The 26,483-nt window shown below is 38.7% G+C and overlaps 1 protein-coding gene across 2 annotated transcripts; it reads left to right on the top strand.

Annotated features, from left to right (window-relative positions):
- Window positions 1–3,195: 3,195 nt before the first annotated feature.
- cd86 (CD86 molecule) lies at window positions 3,196–12,157 on the top strand. Of its 2 annotated transcripts, none has more exons than XM_006802088.3 (8): window positions 3,196–3,219; window positions 6,022–6,050; window positions 6,739–6,809; window positions 7,724–8,017; window positions 8,243–8,545; window positions 9,455–9,562; window positions 9,669–9,708; window positions 9,900–12,157. In XM_006802088.3, exons 1-8 carry the CDS (start codon window positions 3,214–3,216, stop codon window positions 9,946–9,948), a joined length of 900 nt encoding a protein of 299 aa, XP_006802151.2. In that variant the 5' UTR covers window positions 3,196–3,213; the 3' UTR covers window positions 9,949–12,157. The 2 variants fall into 2 exon arrangements, with proteins under 2 accessions (XP_006802151.2, XP_035768545.2); XM_035912652.2 differs by having other exon boundaries at window positions 9,669–9,712.
- Window positions 12,158–26,483: the final 14,326 nt, after the last annotated feature.

Genomic DNA, 26,483 nt, shown 5'->3' with positions numbered 1-26,483 from the left:
GGACTCATTAGATCACTTCTGCACAACACAAATGATGGTCCCAAGCCCATTAAGAAGGCAAGAAATTCCACAAATGAACCCTGACAAGGCACACCTGTGAAGTGAAAACCATTTTAGATGACTACATCATGAAGCTCATTGAGAGAAGGGCAAGGGTTTGCAGTGCCGTCAACAAAGCAAAGGGTGGTTACTGTCAAGAATCTAAAATATAAGACATTTTTAGAGTTATCTTTTTTTTTCTTTGCTGCATAATCCCATATATCTTGCTTCATATATTATCTTCATCATCTGATATCGTCAGTATGCATCTACAATGTAGAAAGTAGTAAAAAAAAAGAAAAAAAACATTAAATGAGAAGGTGTGTCCAAACATTTGATTAATAGTGTATGAGGTCAGATGAGATCAAGCAGGAGTCTCTGTGAACTATGATGTTTGCAGATGACATTGTTATACGTAGTGAGAATAGGGAGCAGGTGGAAGACAACCTGGAGAGGGGGAGGCATGTGCTGGAGAGAAGACAAATGAAAGTCAGTAGAAGCAAGGCTGATTACATGTATGTGAATGAAAGAGAGACAGGTGGAAAGGTGGATCAAAGTCAGCCATCCAGTGCACAAGACGGGTGAAAAAGTGAGTGCAGACTGGGTGTGGCTGGAGATGAGTGTCAGGGGGTGATTTGTGACAGGAGGATAGCAGCAAGAGTGAAAGGGAAGGCTTACAAGAGGGCAGTGAGACCTGCTGTGACGTTTGGTTTGGAGAGGTGGCACTTACAAAAAGACAAGAGGCAGAGCTGAAGGTGGCAGAATTGAAATTGTTTTTCATTTTCATAGTGTATGAACTGAATGTACAGGATTAGAAATGAGTATATCAGTGGGACAGCTCGGGCTGAGCGGTCTGGTTAGAGAGGCAAGGCTGAGATGGTTTGGACAGGTGCAGAGGAGGGAAAGTCGATATATTGGATAAAGGATGCTGAATATTGAGCTGCCAGGCAGGAGAAGAAAAAAAGAATGCCACATAAAAGATTAATGGATTTAGTGAAGGAGGACAAGGTTGGTGTGACAGACGAGGATGCTAGAGATGGGGTGAGATGGAATTAGATGATCTGACTTGGATTGGTAGACATGTGTAAATCGTGGTCATCATTTTTTTAGGGAGTATAAGCACATTTAAATGGCTTATACTGTTGCCATAAACATGCAGCTTTATGCAGGGACGCCTGTAAAATTATTTTAACAGAGATATTCAGCCTTTGCTTGGTGTGAGGGGAGTTTCACACATGGTACGAGCTGATTTGTTTAATGTCTTGTTTCAAATCTTAGAGCCTTTCCTCCCACATAGTGCTCATTGCCAGCACGTTTCTTTTTCACCAAGCAAGTAAGACAAAGTTTCAAGGTAGTATGTAGAAGATCTTTATATGAAAGTTGTAAGAAACATTTTCATTGTTTTGTTTTCTCCTTAGAAGCTCATGCTTGATATCAACTTTTTAATATGTGGAAACGACTTCATCAGCTTTATACTTTATAGCTTCACATAAGTAGCTTTTGTTCCACAGTTATGTATTTTATGTGCATTAAATCAATAATAAATATTCCTTTTCATTAAAGATTTGTCATCTAAATGTTAAATGAAAAGCATAAGGATGAGTCATTTACAAACAATACTGCAGTTTCTTAAATTCTCCCTGGATACATTAAAAAATTCCCACATTATCTGATAAATCTTTTCCACATTGTTTCGTTATTAAATCCGAGTATATTTGCCAGGTGCTGTGGAGAATTCTTTTCTCTAAATGGGTGTGTCAGTGACCTCATGGCCTCGTGAGAAATTGCCGGCCCATCTTGGGTATTCCCCCTATTCCTCGCAGCTAGACACTCCCCCTTTTAACCGAGGCCACTCTAACCAACGTGTTTTGAAAAGGTCAATGCAAAGGAAAACAGAACTTTTACAAGAAACATCCCAAATAATTTCGTATGAACAAAATTTTTATTGAGCTAAAGGTCACTTGAAGGGAAATGCTTTGTGTGTAAATCTTTATCATTTACATGTTAAATTTAAACAATAACCTTTCTAATACACTAGAAATGAGAAAATTGTCCACCTGGAAATGTCATATATGGAGAAATAATCAACTAATAATTGTGTCATCGGGCACATTGTAATTATTTAACAAGAAAAACAAAAGAAGTTCTAGAAAAGTTGGCAAGAATTCAAAGAACATAATGTCAATGTGAAACACTTTGTGGTTAGTCAAAGAGATGATATGAAAAATCAGAGGTGGGCGTGTACTGTACACTCACAGGTCACTGCCTGTAATAAAACGTCAAAAGCCACAGAGAAAGTCCATAACTTGGCCACACAGAAAGCCACAGTCTTTGTGTTTGTGTGCGTTAACCAAGACTTCTCTCCAGTTTTAGCGAATGTCAAGTACATAGGTCTCCAAGTACATAGTCACATAGGTGGCACAATGAAACATTCACTGTAGTCTGTCAAACAAAGTTACACATGTTAGCTAAGATTCAAAATGAAAATCATAATGAATATTGCATGGTGTTTCATCTAAAGCCTTTTTTTTTAAAAATGTGAATTTTTATTGTGTTACAACAATAAAACTGGGGTGCTTGCTTATGTCTGTGTTACTGTGCAACCTAAAAGAAAATATCCTTTTCCTACATTTGGTGAAATTTGACTGAAGTGCATTGATGTTCCTGGCAATACCTTAAAAGGGCTAATAAACTAAGGTTAACTTTGCTCTTTAGTTTCTTTATTTCTCATTTATACAGTCTGTTACCAGGAGAACTATTTGGGATTTCTTCAGAAGCATTTCTGTCACATGTTCAGATGAGCCAGAAATTGATGCATACGGAAGTGTTTTAGGCTGATTGTATTACCACATAAAAAAGCAGGCACGCACAGACACACACACACCCACACACACAATCAAAATCTTCACAGCTGTGTAATTCTTTATAAGGCTTGTTGATTTTGCCAAGTGAAAGAGGCAACAATTTGATTTAGATTTTCTAGTTATCGTTAACTACATTTTCAAAACAGTAATCATGCCTTTAGCCTTTATGCTAGTATGCTAGTTGTTACTACCATATGAAATAGAAAAAGGAACTGAGATGTGGCTCCTCCCCCCGCCCCCTCAGCATACCAGACTAGTTAACGAGTTTACGTTCATGTAGCATTCATTTTAACACAGAGAGCACAGCAGCATGATGGTAAGTGTTTGCGTCATTTGAAGTTTGATAATGTCACATACTTAAACAGTGTTTGAATTGATTAGGGCTGCCATCATCGTTCATGCTTATGCTAGATGATAATAATAATGTGAGTCACTCAATATGTAAGCTGTTGTGTAAACAATCGAGGCTATGTGAAAGTGACAGAGAAGCGGAGTGTGCAGGCATGTGTGTCAGGGTCTCGGTGTTTACATTGCTTTATTCTAGCTTGCCTCAGGAGCAGTGAACAAATTAACAGTTCGGTTGTAGCTTGAGCTGAATAAGTGTTCAACTGAAACTAATACTCAGATCACGGATACAATGGCAGAAATAGGCTTTCCTCGAAAGGAGGATGGCTTCTCCCTTAGAGATACGGTGAGGAGTTCAGCCGTCAGAGAGGGGCTCAAGGGTAGACCCAGGACAGAAACTCTCGGCTGGCCTGGGAACGCCCCGGTGTTCCCCCGGATAAACTGGAGGAGGTAGCTGGGGAAAGAGGGAGGTCTCGGCGTCCTAGGGCTGCTGCCCCCGCGACCTGTCCTCGCGGAAAAGCGAAAGATAGGTGGATAGCTGGATGGATAGAAAAGAACAAAAATGGCATGGTAAAGTGGAAACTGCATCCAGGACAGAAAAAATATACTGCTAATACAACTCTTTGTAACCAGCTGCACAGACAGCATGCGTATTGCAAAGCTAGCAAAGAACCGAGAAGGGTTTTATAGCTAAATGAATGCGGATAACCGGAAGAAAATGGATGGCTGTATAGAGGGATGAATGCTTCTCAGGAAATGTGTTTAAGCTCTGGAGTATAAATTGTGACGGTAATGGTAACGACTAGTATAGATGTGCTCTCAAAGAGAAAGCAGAGAAAAAAATCCTGAGCGTTTAACACAGATAAACAGATACACATTCATATGTATATACATATATCGAAATTGTTATATGTAGATATTTTTTCAGCACGACTGAATGTCTGTGTGACTGTACAACCTTTCTAGAAAAACGACTTTAGTATGAAACAGTGTGTCCACCATGCATGACACAATTGTGAGTTGAACCCAAATAATTATGAGAATGAGAAAGGAAAGAGAAAGTAACTTTTGTGTTTTGTCTATCTCTGGGAAAAACAAAGGTCAAGTGCAGAAAGTGTCAGCATTAGAAGACAAACAGAGCCACTCCACAGAATTCTTTACAGTCTGGCTTGTTGTTTAGTATCATTTAGATTAAAAAAATCTAAAAAGAAGAAGATGAGTCATGAAACTCCATATGGATGAATTCAGCTGATTATGTGAACCAGGTGTGAGGTTTTTAATTTGTAAGACAAAAGGGGTTTAGAGTAGAGTATGTGTGTATGAGAATAGCTCAGCAGAATGAGTGTTCTCTCCAATCATTACGTCAGGGGAATTCCCATGTACTGCAAAGCCTTGCTGATTAATGCTGTTCAGTTTGCATGGCAGTGTAGTGATAAAGCAGAAGTTGCAAACACAATAATGAAAAAAGGAAAACAAAATACAATCACAGATTGACTTGCAAAACAGAATCAGAAATTCTATTTTTAAATATACTTGTAAGTACTGTAATTTGCATTAGAGTTTGGAGGTGTGCCCTGTTGTTTTAACATCAAAGATCTGTAAATTATTTTATGTAACATTATATCAAACAAAATGCTATTCACAGCTTACTCTCACATGTCTCATTAGGGAAATGTTACCACCCTCCCCCAATGGCCACATCAGAGTTGGATAAAATTGTCACTTAATTTGAGTCCTTGATTTAAAAAAAAAGAAAAGAAATCCATCTGCATTAGTATCACTTCCACAGTTCATTTTGTATCAGTATTCCTGAAACTAAATACACCATGCAGTTACTTGACCTTTGGGATTTCCCTCTGTTTTTATTTCAACTTATGACAGTCACTGCTGCTAAATGGCCACTCGTGAAGGGTAGGGGTGTTTCCACTGGTCAGCCTCTTTAAAACACCTTCACTTCAGATTCTTACTGACAATGTGGAGAGAAGCATATGTGATTTTTTTTTTGTGCTTTATCCTATTACACCATATCCTACAATTGAAACAATCCCAATTTGATTTTCCAAGTGGGAATTTCCTGAGATTTCTGATCACTGCCAGCAAAGTCACATAAAAAAAAAGATCACTTCCTCATGAATAGTTTTAGAAACAATTTCAAGTGAAACTAGTTCATCAAAAACAAAGTCTGTGCTTCTTGTTGGAGGAAACAAACTGATCTATTTGTTTATTATATTTCATTTTTTATTTTTCCAAATTTATATAACACAGGGGAGGATATGTAATAATCTGTGCTTATGTGGTTAGCATTTGGTTCCTATGATACCAAATGCATAGTAAAAGAAAACTAAAATGTTGTTTTCTCCTAGCAGGTACAGGAATACACCCTTTTAGAACAAGCCCTCTCTTATACTGACTGGGACTTTCCTTTTGCTTCTTGTATACTGAAAACCATTTGGGTGTGTTCTTTCAGGATGAGACAGCCTGTTTTCCCCCAAAACATGACTGTAAAGAGCCAGTCAAATGTTTCAAATAAGATTCTAGTTCACTGAAAGGGTAGGATTGGGTGGGTTTCGGGGCTGGGTGTTTGATATCGCCCTTGTGTAGCATTAATGATATTTTAAGACAAAACAATCATTCTTCTGACAAATGACAAATGTAAATGGTGAGAAATCACTGCATGCAAGTTATTTTTGAGTGTTCAGGTGTACATGTGCCACTTGATGGCATCTCACACTACATTTCATTTCAGTGATTAACCAGTTTGTCTTTCTAACAGGCGTCTACCTGGAGCCGGTATCATTTTCTGTAAGTAATGCTCCGATTTTCTATTCATTCTTATCATGATTTCAGCACAAGGCAGCGTGTGGTTAGGGCACTTTTGATATTTTAACACCCAGTCACATGTTCCTGTTATTAACTGTTGCTATGATACATATCCATGTGCCACTGTTGTGACTGGACTTGTAAGACTTACAGTAAGTAAGGCCCAAAAGGATTACTAGGAAGTAACTACAAACATGCTTTAATTTTGGAATGTAATTTTCTGGTGTTCTGATTTTAAAAGCAGTTTCCTCCTATATATCTCCTGTTACTTAAATATTATATTATTAATTATTTATAGTAGCTAGTTATGGACATCAATGTAAGGTTAATGTGAAAGCTTATGGATCCAGACATGAGTTTGTAGCCTTCCCACTGATCTCATGTGTGCGCTTGTGTTGTTACTTGAACTGAAAAGAGAAGTGATCATTTTAGCTTTAAAAAGTTGGTGACAGAAGAGAGCAAATCTGGCTCAAGTTCATTATCTGTGTTTTACGATCATTGCTTGGCCACAGATGTTGTTTACTGAACTGTCTCAGTTATTTCCTGGTTGTTGTTACTGTCAGCTATCTCAGCTATCTCAGCTATCTTTAGGCACTGACGCAAAAAAAGTGTGTGTGATTCTTTATCTCTGCGTGCCACTTTAATCATTCACCCTTTTCTGTTTTCCTAGAACTCAAAGGTTTTCCCTTGATCTGCTGCTATCTCTAGTTTTGACGCTGACTTGGCCCTTCACTGTCACAGGTGAGCAGTTCTGCCAGCAGCACTCGTTCATTGTGGTTAAACATAGAAACCAGTTGTTTATTACATGAATAAGAATGTGTGATATGACATATGCTTGGTTGCACATCACTAGCTAAGGAAAGAAAGCAAAACGTGTGCTCCCCCAACTCAGATTTACAAAACTTTAATTTTTTCTCAGTTTGATGGAGTGGTCTTATGAAGAAGTTAAACTTTTTAGGAGATTTCCTTTCTTTGTAAAAGGTGAATATGTAGATCAATGCTATTCGCACATCTTTGTAATGAATAGGAAGCTGCCAACCACATGACTGGACGAGCCATTACAGCAGCACCCAATGCTAACACAAGCTAAGCTAATGGGTTTTTGGTTTTAGCTTCAAATTTAGTGTATAAACACGAGTGTTGACTATTTCTTCTCATCTGACTCTCACCAAAAAAGCAAGTAACCCAGTTTTCCAAACTATTCTCTATGTCTTCCTTCAGAATATTATAGCTTTCCTGTCTTAGTCCCTTTAATGTTCAGTTCAGTTTCCAGCTACCAGTCCAGCCCAGAACTGCTGGAAAATGCAATAAGCAGAAAAATCTAAATATCTGGAAGCTAGAGTTGTTTTCTTACGAGTTGGTAGATAATCAGTCAAAAACACTCACACTTCAAAACAGGAAAAACGAAATAGTTCTCTCTGTGTATTCTGCACAAAAAGGAAAGAGAAAAGAGCTTATGAAGAACTGAAATTAGCCTACCGCGTCATGCAGCGGAACTCTGCAGGAGCTTAAACAAAACCGCATGGAAACACATGTCTGCCCCAAAATAGAAACTGTTTGCACTCCCTTTAGATATTTTTTTTAATAAAAGATATATGCCCTAAAACTTCACCCCTGTTCCTTTTTTGTTTTTGTCTTTTTGTTTTTTTTAACAGGAGGTGCTGCTCTTCTCAAAGGGGAGGTCGGTGGAAATGTGACTTTTCACTGCTCTGGTAAATCAGTAAAGAACATTGACTTACTTTACCTCCAAAGAGACAACGTCTTTGTTAATGGTTATTATGAATCTAAAAAAGTACCAGCAACGTGGAACAACACAAAGTTTGATCGCAACACTTCATCTGTGTTCATGGATAACCTAAAGGTCTCACACAGTGGGGAATACAAATGTCACATTCGGTACAAAGACGAGCAGCATATTAACGAAGACTCAATAACCCTCAGTGTTACAGGTATTTATGTCTTCAATTCATCTCATGCAGTTCATTTTTATATGACCGTCAGTGTCAATAGACCTTTAAGATGAAGCGTTACAATAGTGTAAAGTATGTGCATATAATATAAATATAAACAAAGAAAACAGCTGTTTTCTTTGTTTATATTCATATATACGCCAGTCCCTTTGTACATGTTGGAAACACCAGGCTGATATCACTTTCCCTGTGTCTTTCTTCTAGCAAAGTACAGCAGACCTTTATTCAGTCCTCCAGTCTGCAGCGAGGAAACCCGGGGTCAGAATTGCCAGACAAGGTGTACATCAAATAATGGATACCCAGAATCCCGCATGATAGTTCAGGCTATAGTTACCAGTACTAATGATACCATCAGGCAGATATGGCAACATGTGAAGTCTGCCCCTTACCATAATCCAAGTACATTGCTGTATAACATTACCACCACTGTGAATTATAACTGCTCGAACGGGGAGATAAAGTTCAGCTGCTCCGTGGGTGACGTCACTTCGGATGAGTTCTCAGTCTGTGAGTAGCCTATTCATCTCAGAAAAGACAATTATTTCTTTATCAAAGTAGTTCCCACAATTAGCTACTGGACAAGTTTTGGGAAGTTTGAAAGCCAGTGGAAATCTCTTGTCATATATTCCCTTTATTGTTTTATTTCATAGCAACATCCTCTTATTCTGTCAGCATTTGTGTGGCTGACACAGAACAGTTTAGGTTGAGTTTTGGTGATTTTTGAGATTTTTAAAACTTATGTGAGGCTACTAGATTACATTTTTCAGCAAGACGAATGAAAGTGACTGAATAGCAAAGCATTTCCTGCAGAATCAAAATTTAAATTACTGCTGAGACTGACGTGATTAAATTACGTGCTGTATTTATTCTTAAACTGAGGTATTATGGAAATGTAAATTTTGTTTGAGCCTAATATATGTTTATTAATGCAACAACAGAGTGGGTGCGTGGGGGAAGTTCCAGGTTTTTTAGAGCTTTGTAGTTTTACTGACAGCAGTAGTAGTGTAGTATTACTGCTGTGCCCAATGTAAAAAGAAAGATTAACAACATTTTCTGCATATGCTAAGAGTGTGCTATAAATGTTCCAGAATCAAGAATCATACAGTTTAATCATATAGTGGGGTTTGTGCTTATGTTAGTTCTGTGAAAGGAATTCAGATTTAAGGAAAATGATTAAGTTAAAACATTCGGCAGTTCATTTTCATTAAATCTAAATAGTTTAACTTGACTTTTAAGTTCCCCAGCATGGAAAAGTAAAGGCAGACATGCCTTGTTTTTAGTTCAGTTCACTTTTTTGTGTAAGTTCTTCAGGGTAATTAAATATAATAACTCTTTTTTTCTGTATTTCATAATATTTGTCATGTGGGGTTCTTTGTAATAATCTTGATTCTGATATACATTTGTTCTCATTGATAGGTGCTCATCAGGAACAACACAGCAATGATATAGTAATTATGACAGCCATTTGTATACTGGTGGTGGTGGTCATGATTGCAGGTGTTTTGTGCTGGAGAAGACGGACAGGTGAACACAGTTTTACACATGTGTAAAACTGCAGGGACATGAAAATAAGAGAATGAATAACTCAAAATGTGCAGAAACTCATGGCAGGCTCTGTGTTGTTTTTCAGGAGGCAGTATGAGGCGAGAGAGAGTAAATACAAATGAGGCGTAAGTAAGTGTTTAATTGTCTATAACAGTGTAGTCATAATACTTTGATTACACAGTAATCTGTGTAACTTTTCATAGAAATCAAAATTGTACTTTTGATTTCTGCTTGTAGATTAGAACAGATAGTGCTTTCGCTTTCCTTGTTCTTTCCTTCTGCCTAATTATTTCCTTCTGTGTTTTATTTAATCCAGGGTGGAAATATCACTTTGTGAAAAAAATGGAGAAAAAGAAGCTGCTTGAGGGGTGAACCAGTGAAGGACAACATTAAACCCACGTTCAAGGATCTAGAGCGACAGATATCGTCTCCTCTGTGTCAATTACACACTGTGATCAGCTGGTTCCACGCAAAATAGGAATAACCTCACCAGGCCTCGCCAAGAGTGAGTGACCCATCACCAGGAACTACATGCTATTAACATTTCACACTCAACACTTGTGACTTTTAGCGTTTGAGGAAGTATCATATCTTGTTCTTTTACTGGTGAAGCAAAGTGCGTCACTAAAGTGAGAATGGCTGACTTCACTATGCAAAAGCAAAAAAACAGAGACTTGATCAGCGGTGTGCGGTTAGGTTGTTGTTGAATACTGGAAAACTGTGACAGAAATACCTCCTGACGCCGTGTGACGATAGACGAAAAACAAGAAGTTAGAAGAATGATACATATGTATGTTTGTATTTGTATACTATGTATATGTGTACTTTGTTGTTACACCAACCACTGCGGGAAGAACCTGGCACACTCGCTACAATGGTCACTTGTGGACTATGAGTCATTTAAAAAAAAAAAAATACTGTCATTGCTGCACTTTAAAATCCCCTCCTGTACATTCCTTCTGTAGCCAATTTTTAATGTTTTTTCCCTAGATTTTTAAACAACAGTGTAAATACTATATATATTTTTATTTTAATAAACAAAAAAGAAAAGTCCACAGTCATCTTAGTGTTGATTTTTTTTTGGTTTTGTTTATTTTTTTAATAGAATAGTACTACATTGGGGTCAGAAATAATAACTGACATGTACTGAAAAAATATGGATGAAGAAAAGCTGGAATTCAGAACATTTTGTGCAGATTAACTTGTAATTTTAAGCAAATTTTGTGTATTGTGCAGTAAGTTCCAGTATTTCCAGATTTCCTTGTAAGGTGCAATGTTGAATACAAGGGAAATGTGTTTTTTCTGTATTTTATTTAAATGGCTGTTAAACGTTCCCTAATGGGGGATATTGCGGTCTTCTCCACAATTCTGACGTTTTCTCAGGTGACTGTTCTCAGGTTATCACATGTAACCTTTTGTATGCTAATAAGCATAATATTTATTTCAGTCTAACTTTTACTTCCTTGAAGATATTTATCGGTGAAATGTTTGTGCTATTTACAGTTTTTGGTAAGAGGAGCCTGTCTGTTATTCCCCATTCCCAGGAATTACCAAAAATTCTCTAAAGGGTGTTTTCATTTCCTAAATTTGCTTGAAACACTCTTGTTCGGTGCCTAATTTATCTTTTCTTTTTGTTTTTAGAGTTTCAAATTCTGTCTGTGTCCCTTTTCAACCAATAAAAGTTGTGTAATTTAACTGAAGTTGTGGGAAGAGTTACACTCGCGCTTCACTACACCACACGCAGCTTTAAACCTCCAAGTTCACCTTCAGCTGCTATGTAGTCAACTTGCCACTAGATGTAGTACGAGCACCACAAAATTGAGCTGACTCTTGCTCGCGTATATGATTGTTTTTTTCAGGTTTATGTGTACTAGTGTGTAAATGTTACTGAAATACCTCATGATCCCAAGCACACTTGTCTTAAGATGGCCTGTGAAACAAAGTTAACTTCCTTCTGCCTAAGAAGGAAACAGTGTTTAATGTGTAGTTATATCAGTGTTTGCACTTTCCTTCCCAGTACAAGAAAGGTGGTGTCGAGTAGGGTATAGGGTAATTCCCTCACTATTAAGTCTTTGAGAGAGGAGACGCAAGTGAATATGGTGTACACATCACACTCAACAGTCTTTTTTCTATATACACCAAGTTTGTACCTACAGCCCTGTGCAAACGTTTTAGGCGGGGGGGGATGCTGCAAACAAAGAACACTTTCAGAAATATGAATGATTGTTTATTGGCCCCAAATGTATTCTGCAGCAGGACGACAACCCCAATCATACAGCCAAAGTCATTAAGAACTATCTTCAGCGTAAAGAAGAACAGGAAGTACTGGAAGTGATCGTGTGCCACCCACATCATCGAGTGTGTCTGGGATTACATGAAGAGACTGAAGGATGTGAGGAAGCCTACATCCACAGAAGATCAGTGGTTAGTTCTCCAAGATGCTTGGAACAACCACCAGCCGAGTTTCTTCAAAATTGTGTGCAAGTGTACCTAAAGAATGGATGCTGGTCATACCAAATACTGATTTAATTTAGATTTCTTTTTCTTGTTGATTGATGAAAATAAATGATTATTACTGCCGTTTTAAAAGCATTCTTTGTTTGCATCATTTTTTCTCACCTGCCTAAAACTTTTACACAGTACTATATACTCAGCAGCCATTTTATAAGTTACACCTTGCTAGTACCACATTGGACCCCCTTGAGCCCTCAGGAATTCCTTAATTTTTGATGGCAAAGTTTCAGCAAAGTGCTCCAAACATTCCTCTGAGATTTTTGGTCTATTATGACATGGTAGCATCACACAGCTTCTGTAGCTTTATCAGATGCTATCTATGATGTGAATCTATCATCACACTGCCTGGAAGATGCTCTATTTGATTGTGATCTATTGACTATTGAAGTCATTTGAGTACAGTGAACTCACTGTCATCTTAAAGAAACCAGTTTGAGATGATTCAGCTTTGTGAGATAGTGCATTTTCTCCTGCTGGAGCAGACGTCAGGAGGTGGGTACGCTGTGGTTGCACATAGATACAGAAGGTCAGCAGTGATTCTCAGTTGGTACTAACAGGCCCAAAGTGTGCCAAGAAATTATCCTTCACAACATTACAGCACTTTGTTTGTACACGGCAGGATGGATCCATGCTTTCATTTTGTTTATAACAGTTTCAGACTCTGCCATCCAACGGTTGCAGCAGAAATTGAGACTCATCATACCAGCCAACATTTTTGACCAATCTTCTGTTGTCCAATTTTGCTGAGCCACAGTTTGTTGTTATTGATAGGAGTGGCATTTGGTGTGGTCTTCTGCTGTCCCACCTAAAGATACTACTGCCAGGAGGCTGGGGGGTAGTACTAGTGGCAGGCAGTATTCTTTACATTTTATTGCTCCCCTTATCGTTCTCATTTCTCCAGAAGCAGATTTTCTCTCACTTTCTCTCATCATGAGTCACTGTGACAGGCTGTCAGTCCACGTCTCTGCCCTGTGTTTACATTGCGCAGCAGAGCAGCACCAGGCTCGTTGCACTTCAGGAATGTAACCCCAAGGTCCGTGCCTTCCTCCTCCTGTTTTCCATTTTCTCCCCACTAACTTTCCCAATTTTTTCCTTCCATTCCTTCATTTTTTATTCCCTCTTTGCAAAGACTCAACCCTTCCCTTTCTCCAGTCTTTCCTCTTCTACTCCCATCCTCCCAGAAACATCCTTTCCTCTGCCATCTCACCCCCTCCCACTTGTCCCATTCTCTCCTACTACCACCTTTCTCTTCTCTTTCCTTTACCAACCCTTTCTCCTTTCTCTTCGCCAAGCCTCCACTCCCTTTCTCACCCATGTTTTTCTTTTCCCCTTTTTAAAATTCAGAGCATTGTCCCCGCTCACTCACACCCCCTTTCCCCTGTCATCATCCCCTCACCTCCCACTCCGCCCCATCTCTGTCCTCCCTCCTCTCATTCCTCTGCTGTCTAACCCAAACAAACCAGGGAGGACCTTCCTCTCTGGTGATTGTAAGAGAAACACACCACATGTCAGAGTTGGTTTAAACATAAACATTAGTCAATCTGAAGTACTGAAAAAGAATATGAAGTACTTAAGTTCAGCATGAAGTGAAATTACTATTTTATGGTAAAACTAACCACCGAATAGACAACAATTAGAAAACAAAATGTCTTGGTGTATATAGCAAAATGTTTATTCCCTTCTCCATTGTTCTGTTTAATGAACAAAAACACCACTTAATAGTACTACACGCTAGCCTACAAGGAAAACAAAAAAAAAATCTAGTTTTCCCTTTGTTTATAAAGCACAAGTCTTTATAGACACATTAGGAGTCAGGGCAAAGAAAGGAGTTATGATCATCATAAAGAATCTAAGCAGACTTTTGTGTTTTTCCAGTGACGCAGCAGAGCGTGTAATCTACTGCTTAATGGAGAATGCTCTCAGTCAGAACACAGGCCTGTGGCATTTCTCAGCAAGTGGTTTGTGACCTCTGCCACACTGTTCTGTGTGGGACTTATAATCAGATTATACTAGTTATGAAAGTCAACTAGATTAGTATCAGTGGAGGGAGCTGGAGCACAAAGGCATCAATTCACAGCAGGAGAGGGGAGCTGATCAGCTTGAGGAGGATTGGTAATGTTTGCTAAATACACAGAGAGTGCAGTGTAGCAAGGCAAACAACGTAGAATAATGTAGACAGCTTAACTCAGCTCAAAACTGTACTTTTAAAATGTACTTTAGAATTGCATTGGAGTATCAGTAGTCATAATGTGCTCATAAATGTGCCCAAAATACTACAGCAATTTGTAGGTATTGTCAAGTAATACCAGAAATCGAGTATTCTGATTGGACAAGAGAATGTTTGTATGTTTGCAGATATTGCTGATGTAAATAAACTGTCACAAAACACTAATAAGTTGGTGACTTAAAGACCAGCTGTTTCATTCTAGCCTTGCACTTTTTTCGGTGTCGGCTTTTTAAATAAACAAGCCGACATACATTTGAGGCTGTAGGCTGTACCAATGGCCCTCATTTCCCATCATGCCTATAAAGGACCTACTAGTTAGTCACTCAGTCTGTGGTCTGTTTAGGTCTTCCGTCTTATGTTTACAAGTGTTACTTTTAGTTTATATTTTTACTTGCCAATTTAAACCCCAGTTCCAATAGAAAATGGAAAACATTTCAAAGGTTTAAAATGACACTTCACTTTCATAAAAATATGAGCTCATTTTGAATTTGATGCCAATAACAAACTTCAACAAAAATAGTTGGAACTGGAGTAACACAAGGCTGGAAAGGTAAGTGGTTCTAAAAAGAAACAGCTGGAGGAACATCTCGCAACTGATCGGGTTAATGGTCAACAAGTCATTAACATGATTGGGTATAAAAAGAGCATCTTAGAGAGGCAGATTTTCTCAGAAGTCAACATGGGTAGAGGTTCGGCAATCTGTTCATTTCTTGAGGCTAGGCCGTCGGTCCACGTCTCTGCTAATTTCAAATGGACTGAGGCAAAGTAGAAAACTGTTCTGTGGTCAGATGAATGAAATCTGAAATTCTTTTTGGAACACATGGAAACTAAAGGGAGGAGGCACCATCCAGTTTGTTAACAGTGCTCAGTCCAAACGCCTGCACCTCTGATGGTACAGTGGTGCATTAGTGCCCATGGAATTAGCAGCTGGCATATCTGGAAAGGCACCATCAATGCTGAAAGGTATATACAGGTTTTAGAGCAACATATACTGACATCCACACAACATCCTTTTGAGGGAAGGCCTTGCATATTTCAACAAGCCACACGAAACTGAAACCACCAACTAAAAACATCTGCCGCATCATGAAGCAAACATGAGATAAGTAGACCCAGGACTGTTGAGCTGCTAGAATCCTAAGTCAAATGATTGTGATTTTAATTTCTGTAGGAGTTTATTGTTTTTTAATAAATAGTGAGACAGCTGTTATATTTCTTTACACCAGCTACAGGAAATATACGGCAGTTTCTTTTTCATTCAGTGCTGCCTGCACACAACCTTACTGAGAGCCACTGAGGGAAATGGGCTCCACATCGAGAACCCTAAGTTAGATATGTTTTCTAGATGGTGCTCAGAGAAGAAACATAATGAGGCTGTTGGAGCGGTCGCAGTGAGGGACCAAGCAGGTCAGGAGGTTCAGCTCTGGTGCTGAGACTGACTGATCATGTTGTTGCTGTCACTGCAGAAACCCTCTCTCTCTGACCTCCAGAGACAGGAGAGGTGACCTGGAAGCATTTATCACCTCTGTGCTTTGTGACCCATGGCCTGGTGCCTGAGAGAGGGAAAATAACACTAACACAAAAGGAGAAAGCAAGGAGGAGATAGAGAAATAGATGAGGAAAATTGTGACCCGGACAACAATCTGTCACTTTTAAGCCAAATTCGTAAATTGAAAACCTTTTTTTAGTGTTTCATTAAATGAGAATGTCCATATTTGTGAGCAAAGAATCTCATTCTACCTTTAGAAAATTCTAGTGGCAGGTTTCTGAAACTGCTGGAATCCAGTACGGGCTATTTGAGTGTGCATTTATGAAGATATTTCTTAGTCGGAGGATAAAAGCATTGCTGGTGCAAATGTGTGGGCCTGGTTTGGTTGAGCCATTAGTTATCATCAGAGATTTGAAAGAACGTGAAGTATTGTGAGAGATAGTTGGCTTCTAGCTCAATAGAACTATTAACACCCCTCTGTAATGATGATCCACCAATGGAGCTCTTGGCGAGGGCTTTTTTAACTAGGCAATAACCCAATATCTAAAGCAGTGTGCATGTGTGTGTATATGTATGAGCGTGTGTGTGTGTGTGTGTGCATAAGCGAAATTTGAGCAGACATTGACTAGAGTCACATCTCCTTTGAATATTTATAGTACTGCTTAAGATTTGACCTTTACATTCGCACACTCATGCATGCAAATATATAGAGAGAAGACTATATTACCTATCTGTCTATGTAGCCATCTATCTGTCTAGGGTAGGTGTGGAGTAGACACTGGTTTGCGGCCTGAAACACTCAGACAGGTGATCACACTTGTGGGAAGACTCTATGAGGGGAGATAGTGTGAGAGACCAGTGAGCAACTAGTATCAAGGAATGGCTGGTGGGATGCCCAGTTGGCTGCAGATACTTGGCAGCTTCATGTTTCTGCAAAAGCTTCACATCAAAGACTACCAGAAGTATTAGTAATGTGTGTTGTGGATTGCTCTGTAGTGCATACAACAACTGCGCAGCCATAAGCTGTGTATTGAGTATTGGCTTGTGCTTGCCTATGAGTAAAACGAAAACTAGCACAACCTGAAAAATGTATGTTATCGCTTTGTTCTTGCTACCTTATCAAGCTGAAATGATGAACTAGCTACATAGCCAAGATGGCAGCCAATGAGGGTAAGAAATGTACCGCCTTCCATACTTTTTAACCAGTCTTTAATTATTAAAAATTTGACCCCCCCCCCCCCCCCAAAACAAACAAACAAACAAACAAACAAAAAAAAACCCAAAAAACAAAAACAAAAAAACACAGCTAGTATTTTGTTATCAAATCAGTTGACCAGAAGCTAGTAGATGAGCCGAATTTACTTATAGGGAAATCCTAATATGTCGGTTATAGTTTTACATAGATGATTGCTGTTTGGTGTGTGTTTTTGTGTGTGTGAAGTGAATGGATGTATGCCATCACTTCATCATGGCATCATGGCAGTAGCTGTTGCTGCATAATCTTGACTAAGGTGTGCTCTGCCAACAACATATTTTCTTCAGTCATACCCCCCTTCACTCTCTTTTCACAGGAAGTGTTTTCCCCTTTCTGTTGCTGGGTGAAGTTTAATCTCTTCTGGGAGCAAGAATCTATATGAAGTCAACACAGTTGATGCCAGTGTTCTATAGCTACTATGCAATTAACTTTTACTGCTTAGTGATAAGTTAAGGAGGGAAAAAGCTGTCTTTTACCGCTTAAAAAAAGTATGCTTTTGTGTTACATGGGCTAAAGGGGACATAATTAGCAACTGAAAGTGAAGAAAGATGTGAAGAAAAATGGTCTACATGCTCTGCAAGCAGGGGATACTTGACACCAAAGGGTCCCTGCAGCAACCTCATCTTAAATTTATCTCTACATCCCAGACATGTTGAGGGATTTGAGGAGGGACATGGTGTACAGACACTAATGTGGAAAAAACAAAACAAAAAACCCACCCACAAGAGAATTTTGTTTCCATATGTTAGAAGAGTTTATCAGATTGAAGCCCTGTGCATGAGCTTGCATCTGTCTTGCACGTACGTTTGTCTTAGTGAACGAAGGTGTGCGTGCAGTATGTGTGCAATAATTGACACCTGAGACAGTTAGAAGGTCATTCCTGGAGTCTGGTCACATAGCTTTGATCATTTTCTCATCGCCTCAGAAATAGACCAGAGAGAACAGAGTTTGCACAAACACTCCCTTGCTGTGTGTGTACTTATGTCCAAGGGGGAGGCCAAGGGAGAGCGTTCGTCTAACAGACTGACAGGGAATGTGCACTTGTTTGCAGTGCACAAGCCTTTGTTTGCATGACTGCACTAATGCATTTGCACCCATACTTTTGTTTGCCACTGCTTGCATTTATCGTGTGAAAAGGCTCATGCGCATGTATGCAAATACCCAAGGGGGAAGTCTGTGTGCGCTCATGTGAGTGTTGAGAGGCGTGATTGTGGTTTCTCAAGCTCAAAAAGAACTTTGAGCTCTAATTTGTGCGTGTATGGATTTCTTTTATGAACAATGAACATGAAGAGTTTGAATTGGTTAGATTTGAGCTAATAACATATAGTAAAGGACGTAAATAGTATAAAATATTTATCTGCAGATTCGTTGGTTTAATCTTCCTCATCAGACGTTTTTAATGGAGTGTGGTGTTTCTTTACTTTGAGAACAAGTTTTACAAGAAGGTGCAGTGATTGTAGAAAGAGATACTCGGCTCTTTATGTGGTTTATGGAATTGTGGATGCGCGAAACCTTGTAAGGCAAGGACATCGTCTGGGGGAGATGACTCTGAGAATCCCACCATACAAGTGTCCTTGTAACAAAAACAACTTGCTCTAATCTTCAGAAAATAGGTCCTATTTCTTGTTTGGTTTTTCACATTGAATAAACACATATAGACATATATTGGTGTAATTGGAGACATTGTCATGGCATAATTAAGTCCAAACATTGCTCATCAAAGTGTCTTTTTGCCACTTTTTGTGGTAGTAAAAAGTGCGCTTTCTCACACAAAAGCACAGAATTATGTACCTAAATATACTTGACAATTACATAGATTTTTTGCTATTAGTTATACAACATTTAAGCCATGCTATGCAGCATGAGAGTTTGTCAGATTGGCACAGCTAGTGTTTTAAATAGTCACGTGTTTCCTGAAGATTTCATCCATAAAAGACCAGAACCTAATTTAAACAGCTTGGTCTATAAACAGTCTGGTGCTTATCCTTCTTAACACACACACCTGCACTATATCTGTGCTTGTCCTAAAATAGCCACCAGGAGGAACTCTTTTCTCTCAGTTTTAGGACATACTTGTAAAAATGTTATTTTTTTTTTATCTCCTTTATTGGATTTACACATTTACTAGATGCTCTGATAGGTTTAGTCTTGGTGGTCTGATGATGTCTTCAAGAGAGTGAGAGAGCAGAGGAAGAGGTAGCATGCATGGCTGGAGGCAGCTTCTTTAAAACACCCATGCTCTTGTTATATTTAGTGCTTGCAAAGTTCAGCCCCGGTCCTTTCTTTTTTCTCTCTCTCTCATTTCTCCATGTCACGATTGTACTTGACATAGTGAATAAAGTCGCCAACATTTGCAGTTAAGTACAAAACACTTTTAATGTTGCAGAGTAGCACAGTAAAATTTAACTCTCAGCTCTAGTCTTTTTACTCAGCCGTTCCTTCCTGCTGCAAGGAACAGTAAACATGCAACATTAAAGCGAATGCTTATAGGTTTTTTTTAAAAACTATGGTTTACTATCAATTTTTGGTTCAAAACAAGCTCTATAAAGACTTCTGAGAAGGGCAAGCCAATTCTCTTGTTTGAATAATACTCAAACTCTTGCCTCGAGACATAAAAATGAACACAAATATAATAAATAAGCAAAAGCATCACTCTCAGCCATTCTTAAGTCTGAGTGGACCATGTTTTTGATATCAAACCCAAGAAGACAGCTGAAAATACTAAAACGCTTTTGAAGTGTGATCGTAAAAATCCCGCTTTTTCGTGTAAGTGTGTGTGCCTTGGCAGTCCGCGCTTAAAAAGATGAAGCTCAGCGGGATCCAAATCTGTGAAAAACAACAATAAATTTTGTGAACCAACAAGTCACCAGGTGTTAAACTTGATAAGAGTTTTGGGGCAAAGGGAAAGATCGCTCTCCCTAGATTCTCTGTAGATTAATACTCCTTCTGTGGATTCTTCAGCGCTGAGTTTTAACCACACATGGTCTTTGTCAGAGCTAACCTTTGCTTGATGAGGACTTCGCTCTGCTTCATAGCCTTACATAGAAAAATCAATGCTTGTTTGAATAAATGCCCAGAAAAAAAAGGAGTATCTTCATTTGAAAGTCTGCACAGAGACCATGTTTGGTTGTAGTTCAAATCACTGAAAGACCCGCAGGCACCATCAATCCATTATAAAGGTATTGCAGCATCTCATCTTTCTCATAGCAGAACAGAGCATCGGGGGAGGATGGACTGCATGTTTGGCCAACTCTCCCAACTGCTCCAATGAGACAAATTTCTGGAAGCAGAATACACATTGTTAAAGCACGTCACCATGGGACGTGGTCAGGCTCACCTTCCTGTTTCACAACCTAGAGAATAGCTGAGAAATGTACATGCATAGAGATAAATGCACCCAAACATGCAAGCATTCACAGCGAGGCCGGAGGAAAAACAAACATCGAGCACACAGGCCCGCACTCACATTCACAGGGGACTGGGTGTAAATCAAAAGCATGTTATATGCAAACAGACCAGGGGAAATCAGGAGCCCTGAGGATGAGGAGGAAGATTGTGAGAGAATTTATAACGAGAGAGCGGGGAATGTTGGTAATTTGTGTCTCCTTTAAATCAATTTTTTTTCTTTTAACTGTTCCTGTGAGAATTTTCCACCCACATCTGTGAACATTAACAAGTCTCCAAAAGAAAAGGTAGAAACTGAATAGCCCAAAGTGTTCTCAGCTCTCAGTGCATGTATTTAGGATGCTGTGGCTCACGAGGGAGAACGGGTCACCGACGCAGATTCGATCTCGCTCATGTCAATGCACCCTGGTCTTGCCCAAGGATGTGTCTGAACCCTAAATTCCCCCTGATGCATCCATGCAAGTTAGTAAGTTATTAAAGGTATAGAATAAAATGCTGTATTTGCATGAAAGAGCAGAAAAGCACTTTTTTTTTTTTTTAGGAAGGACACAGCATTTTTTTATTTGCAGCATTATGGTACCTTTAACGTTCTGGCTAGGATGCTGACAATTTGAAATTCTGTTGTTGGCTCTTTTATTCTGTTGCTTGAGTGTTCACAAGCTGAAAAAATCAAATGTGAAGAACACAATGTAAAAAAAGAACCCTGGGAGTAAGATGAATTTGTAGGCAGACATTACGCTCAGATGAGTGTGCCAAAAGGGCTCTGATAAAGTAGCTAGGCTGTGCAAATCCAAAGTTTTTCCTAGTTGAGTATTTGTTATTCCAAGTTGATTACTCAATCAGTCATTGTATGTTTATGATATGAATTTAAATGGCCTGGCATTTATATAGAGGTGTTCTATTCACACTGGCCACTCAAAAGACACTACACTGTAAGACACAGTCAGCCTTTTTCTCAAATAAATTCACAAAGGACTTTCGTCTGAATATTTAAGCACTATTCTCATTTTGCATCCCACCTAATATCCATGTTCATGCTCTACATATGCCAGAGGAAACCCACACAGACACATGGAGAACATGCAACCTCAACCTCATGACTGACATATGTAAGTACTGTCTTAAAGCCTTTGACTGACTGCGTGAATGTCGTCCCTTCCCGTGTTGACCAACAACCAACCGAAACAACAAAAGTTAGTCAACTAAAGCCTCCGGGACACAGACCTAAAGAGCACTTATTGACCATCTGGCAACCACCAGTCGTGACGGAAAATGAGTGTTTTCTGATCCCAACTTTGACTGGCTGCTCACTGGCACTGGGTGAAATCAGTTGGAAAGTGGGTGCTACACTAAAATTCTTGTGATTGCTTTGATTACAAGCAGGTTGCTGCAGGCACCCCTTTGTTTGCATGAAAGATCCCAATTTATCTGCAAACTCTTACCATTTCACTCTGTTGTTGGAGCGAAACTTAAAAAGTGAAAAGTAAATTGGAAACAGAAAACGTTGGTGCAAATTTTACTTTAAAGGTCTCTATTAGCTTCTATTGTTTTTAGCCGAGTCGCTATCTTCTGTGCAAACTATGTGTGACTGAGGTAACCTGCTAGCGGTCGAAGCAATCAAAATGAAATTTTTGGTGCAGCACCGTATATGGATTTAATGCAAATTGACTTTCAGAAACCTCCAGAAACCATCCAGATGCAAAATAAACACTTTTTCTCTTATCTCACACTTTAATAGCCCCTTTAGATCTTTTGTGTTATTGACACGATCTCACCTAAAAGAAAAAAGAACTGAGATATCTTGATTTTTGCAATACTGAGATGCATCAAATATAAATCAAAGAACCCCTGTGATTCATGATTTTAAAAGAAGGAAAAAAGCACAAGCAAGTAATATCAAAGGTGAAAAGAGTAGAACTCCATACAAAGTCTAGCAAAAGCAGAACCAATAATTAAATAAATAAATAAAATTAAAATATAGAAAAAATAGAAAATGCACAACTGACACCAGGATATTATTCTGGAAAAATATATCTTTTGGTAGCGTCATATTGTCTTTGGTTTCTGGATAGCATTTGGAAACATCTGGAAGACAATAGAGACCAATTTCTTATGACCACATGATCTTTTTGTGGACGGGGGATTTATTTTTGGCTAACAGAAGTTCCCAAAATGTCAAATAACAGGCAGTGTTACAATAGATAAGGACACCCTGCAGAAAATCAATGGAAATGTACACATAATAGATAATAAAGAAGGTGGGGTAGAGGGTTTGTCTCCTATATGCAGACATTCAGTTGCTACAAATGGTACAGATACAGACCAAATGTTATCTTGTTTTGTGCATTCAAAGCCTATCTTACCCAGAACATTTATAAATCCTCAAAAGGATTGGCTCCAAGAAAGACTATCTGCAACAGTCAAAACACATTTTTAGATTAAAATATTGAAAAATGATTCAAGCTGTATTCATAAGAACAAAGTGTAGAATTCTGATAGAAACCAAAGAATGCCTCTGTGTTTTGTAAAAACCTTGTGCCTCTAATGTAGTGAGAGTGTTGCATGACAAATGTCTGAGCCAAACTCGAGAAAAATACTTTATTATATATCAAAAATTCATAATCGTCAATCAGAAAAAAAGGAAATAAAATAGCCTGATATTTTTTTTTTCCACAAAACCAAAGCTGGAAAGCAAAACTGATGAAAACCTAATCTCAGAATCAGAATGATTATCGTCTTTCATGTTGTTTTTGGCTGCACTCCTTAATAGCGAATAAATTGACTTTGAAGCATTCCCAATGCATCAGTCTGTCCGCCCCCTGTCTATCCAAACTACCCTCCTCTCTTGGCCTCCTACAATTACCCCTCCTTCCCAACTCTCCCCCATTCAGGCAACCCCTGTGCCCTCTTGTATCCGGCTATTTAGCGTGACAATCCATTATTTTGATGGCTTCAGAGGAAAAATAAGAGGGGGAAAGAAATGGATGAACAGGCAGCACTTTGACTTTCAAAAAAAGGGACACAATTTCTTTTATTTCTAACCTTTCTTCTTTTCTTTTTTTTTTTTTTTTTAGCTCTCTGCCTTTATCAACCTATTTCTACCTTTCATTTGTCGATTCCTTATTCTAGTTTAACTTTACGCGCTGTTAAGATTTTACACATCCTCACTTTTTTTTTCAAATATGTTCCCGCCTCCTACTGCGCCCCTCCTCTTCTCTCTCCCTCCAGACCTACTTTACCCCCCTTTATGCTGACCCCTGCAACCACTCTACACCCCTCTGACTTGTGAACCATCTCTTTTTTGGCTCTCTATTGCTTTGTTGCTGGCAGCCTTTTTGGAAACCTGATAGGGCCCATAGAAAGAGAGGAGCCAGGGTTTAAAATGTCTGAAGTCGACCCCCTCCAATCAGCCTCCATTTATATCTACTGTACAACCACCCTACCCCTCCCAAACACACTTTAAGCAACACGGGGTGTGTTTTCAACTTCAGAGCCTTGTGGCTGGAGTGTGGAGGTGGGAACAATAATTGCATATGCATCCCAAAACGCTATGAAAGAAACACTGCTCCATACTCAGCATCGCCTTAAACCAATCTTCCTTTTAATCTACATTACATTCATTTATATCTACATTCAAGCATTTATAGTACATATCCATGCCCACGTCCTGCTCTGCTAAATGTCACTTTGGTCTCTGGGCTATGCTGGGCAATGTGATGACATCATAATATTTTATATAGATAATGTTAGATTTTAATGTTGTTAAATTAAGGCGATATGATGCTTTTATAAGTTGTTGAACTGCTAAAAAATGCCATTTGTTGGTAGGGGTTTGCTAGGTAACACAATGAAATCATATGTGACACAGATAAAAGCTTCAAAGGCCTAAGATGTACCTGTGCGCCAAGTTTGGTTATTCACCTCCTGATTGAGTGAGAGCAGTTTGCAGACAGACAGATGCATTCACAGCAAATTAACATTTTGTTCTTTAACATGTTCTGTATTGAGAATTGAACTAAGACAATAATTTGCTTGTGATCATAAGTATAATAAATATTGTCCTGTAAATGCGTTATTTTGCTTGTGTTAAGTAAGCATAACATAACTGGACAAACGGTGATGGATGCAGTGTTCTTTGATTACTTCTTTCTGGATTCTCTGCGCATCACAAAGAAGACAAGTCAGCTACAGGTAGTGGTTTAATAATATCATGTATGTGGTTATAAAACATGTAAGTAAAATGGTCTATATTTTACACAGTGTATGTGAAAGGGCCAATTCAGTCAAACATTAGTATTATGCTTTCTTATTTTCTGCCAGCTTGGGGTCAATTTTTATGGTGACTAGAAGCAATTTTTGCAGTAAAAGTTGTTCAAAGAAAGCTCTATTATTTTTTTATTAGTTACTGACAAACTGTTTCTTGGTAAGATATTTTGCTACTGAACATTATGTGAGCATAAAAAGCAATTTGTTGCACTTCATTTGCACTGCAGACAGAAATTGCAGTACTATCATAAAATAACACATATACAATCAAAGCTAATGACAGGCCCACTGGTGTGAGCACAAAGAAGCACAAACATGGCTTGAATAGACTTAATTAAGTCTAATAATAAGTTCTTTCATATGGAAACATTTCATACATGGTTAATAGCACGCTACAATTTAGCTGTATGTAGATTTTTGTGGTTAGTAATGCATTTGCCAAGTATAACTTTTATGGGCTCTGAGAAATGAATTTTTACATTATTAGTGCTTCAGTCTTGACTTGTTCACGTTTGGAGAAACAGCTAGGTCATCAGCTAACATTAGCAATGTTAGATAACTGTTATCTGACAAATAACAATTCCTGCTATGTACATTATAGCATTAGTGCTATATCAGTGGTGCTATAATAATTCATGTTAGCAATGTCAGCTAGCTATTATCTGACAAATAACATGGCTTGTTATACAGACAACGGCACAACCAATAGCAAAAAAAAGCATCAGGACTAGCAAACAGGCTACTAGCTATCAAGCAACTACCAAACTGTAACTTTTAACATTTTACCATGAATATCTTGCTTGTTCCAAGTGGCCATTCTAGGAGTTGCCTTTTTTTTTTTTTTAGCATTTTCATATTGTGTCTGCTGCTCCTATCCTCGTCTCATTGTGCAATATGTCCTGTTCAGAGACTTGTCATGGAAAAAAATCCACCTTAAACTGAATGCAAGAGGATTACCAAATCTTGCAGATAAATAATTGAAAGTGAAAGGAAAAGACATTTACAATAGTTGTCCAAAAGTTGATTCTGTTCATCTGGACGTAGCGTTTTGTGGGAGATTAAGGAACTGACCATTATGCAAATGTACTGTTTATAAGATTTGGGGAAACCTGCAGTCAGCTGAGACTGAAGAAGTCACTTGGATGAGTGACGAAACGTTTCTCCTACAAAACGCTACGTCCAGATGAACAGAATCACCTTTTGGAGATTTACTTTCCTGGATGATTGAGAATGCATCAAGACATTTACAATAGTTCCATGACCTAAGTATAATCATGTGAGTTAAATCAGTGGAAAGGGAAAATAATTCATTCCTTTCCTTTAAACTGTGCTCATTCTGCATACAAAACCAACAGCCCCCAAAGCCTTACAACATTCCCCCCGTGGACTGTGTAAAATGTGTGTCAGGGGCCTTAGAAGTGTGGCCAAGGCAAACACCTGGCACAGTTCAGTGATCTGCTGCATTTCACCATCTACCACAGAAATATACACACGGGGAGTTCATACACAGACATAAACTCAGTCTGTGTGCAGTCACAGTTTCTGCCAGCATGTGTGCACATTAACACACGGAGCAGATGCTGCTAAATGCAGAAACATTTAAACGCACACGCGTGTTCAGTTGCATACACGCGCTCAAGCAAGCAGTCGCTATAACACAAGTGAAATGTGGGCTCAAGCGCCTTTTCTGTTTTTGTCTCTCTCCCTGGTGGTGTGTCATGTTTCGGGGGATAATAGGTGTCAC

This window comes from Neolamprologus brichardi, chromosome 14 (genome assembly GCF_056152115.1).
Source record: "Neolamprologus brichardi isolate AB-2024 chromosome 14, ASM5615211v1, whole genome shotgun sequence".
Classification (NCBI taxonomy): domain Eukaryota; kingdom Metazoa; phylum Chordata; class Actinopteri; order Cichliformes; family Cichlidae; genus Neolamprologus; species Neolamprologus brichardi.
This window is presented reverse-complemented; position numbering and strand designations above follow the sequence as displayed.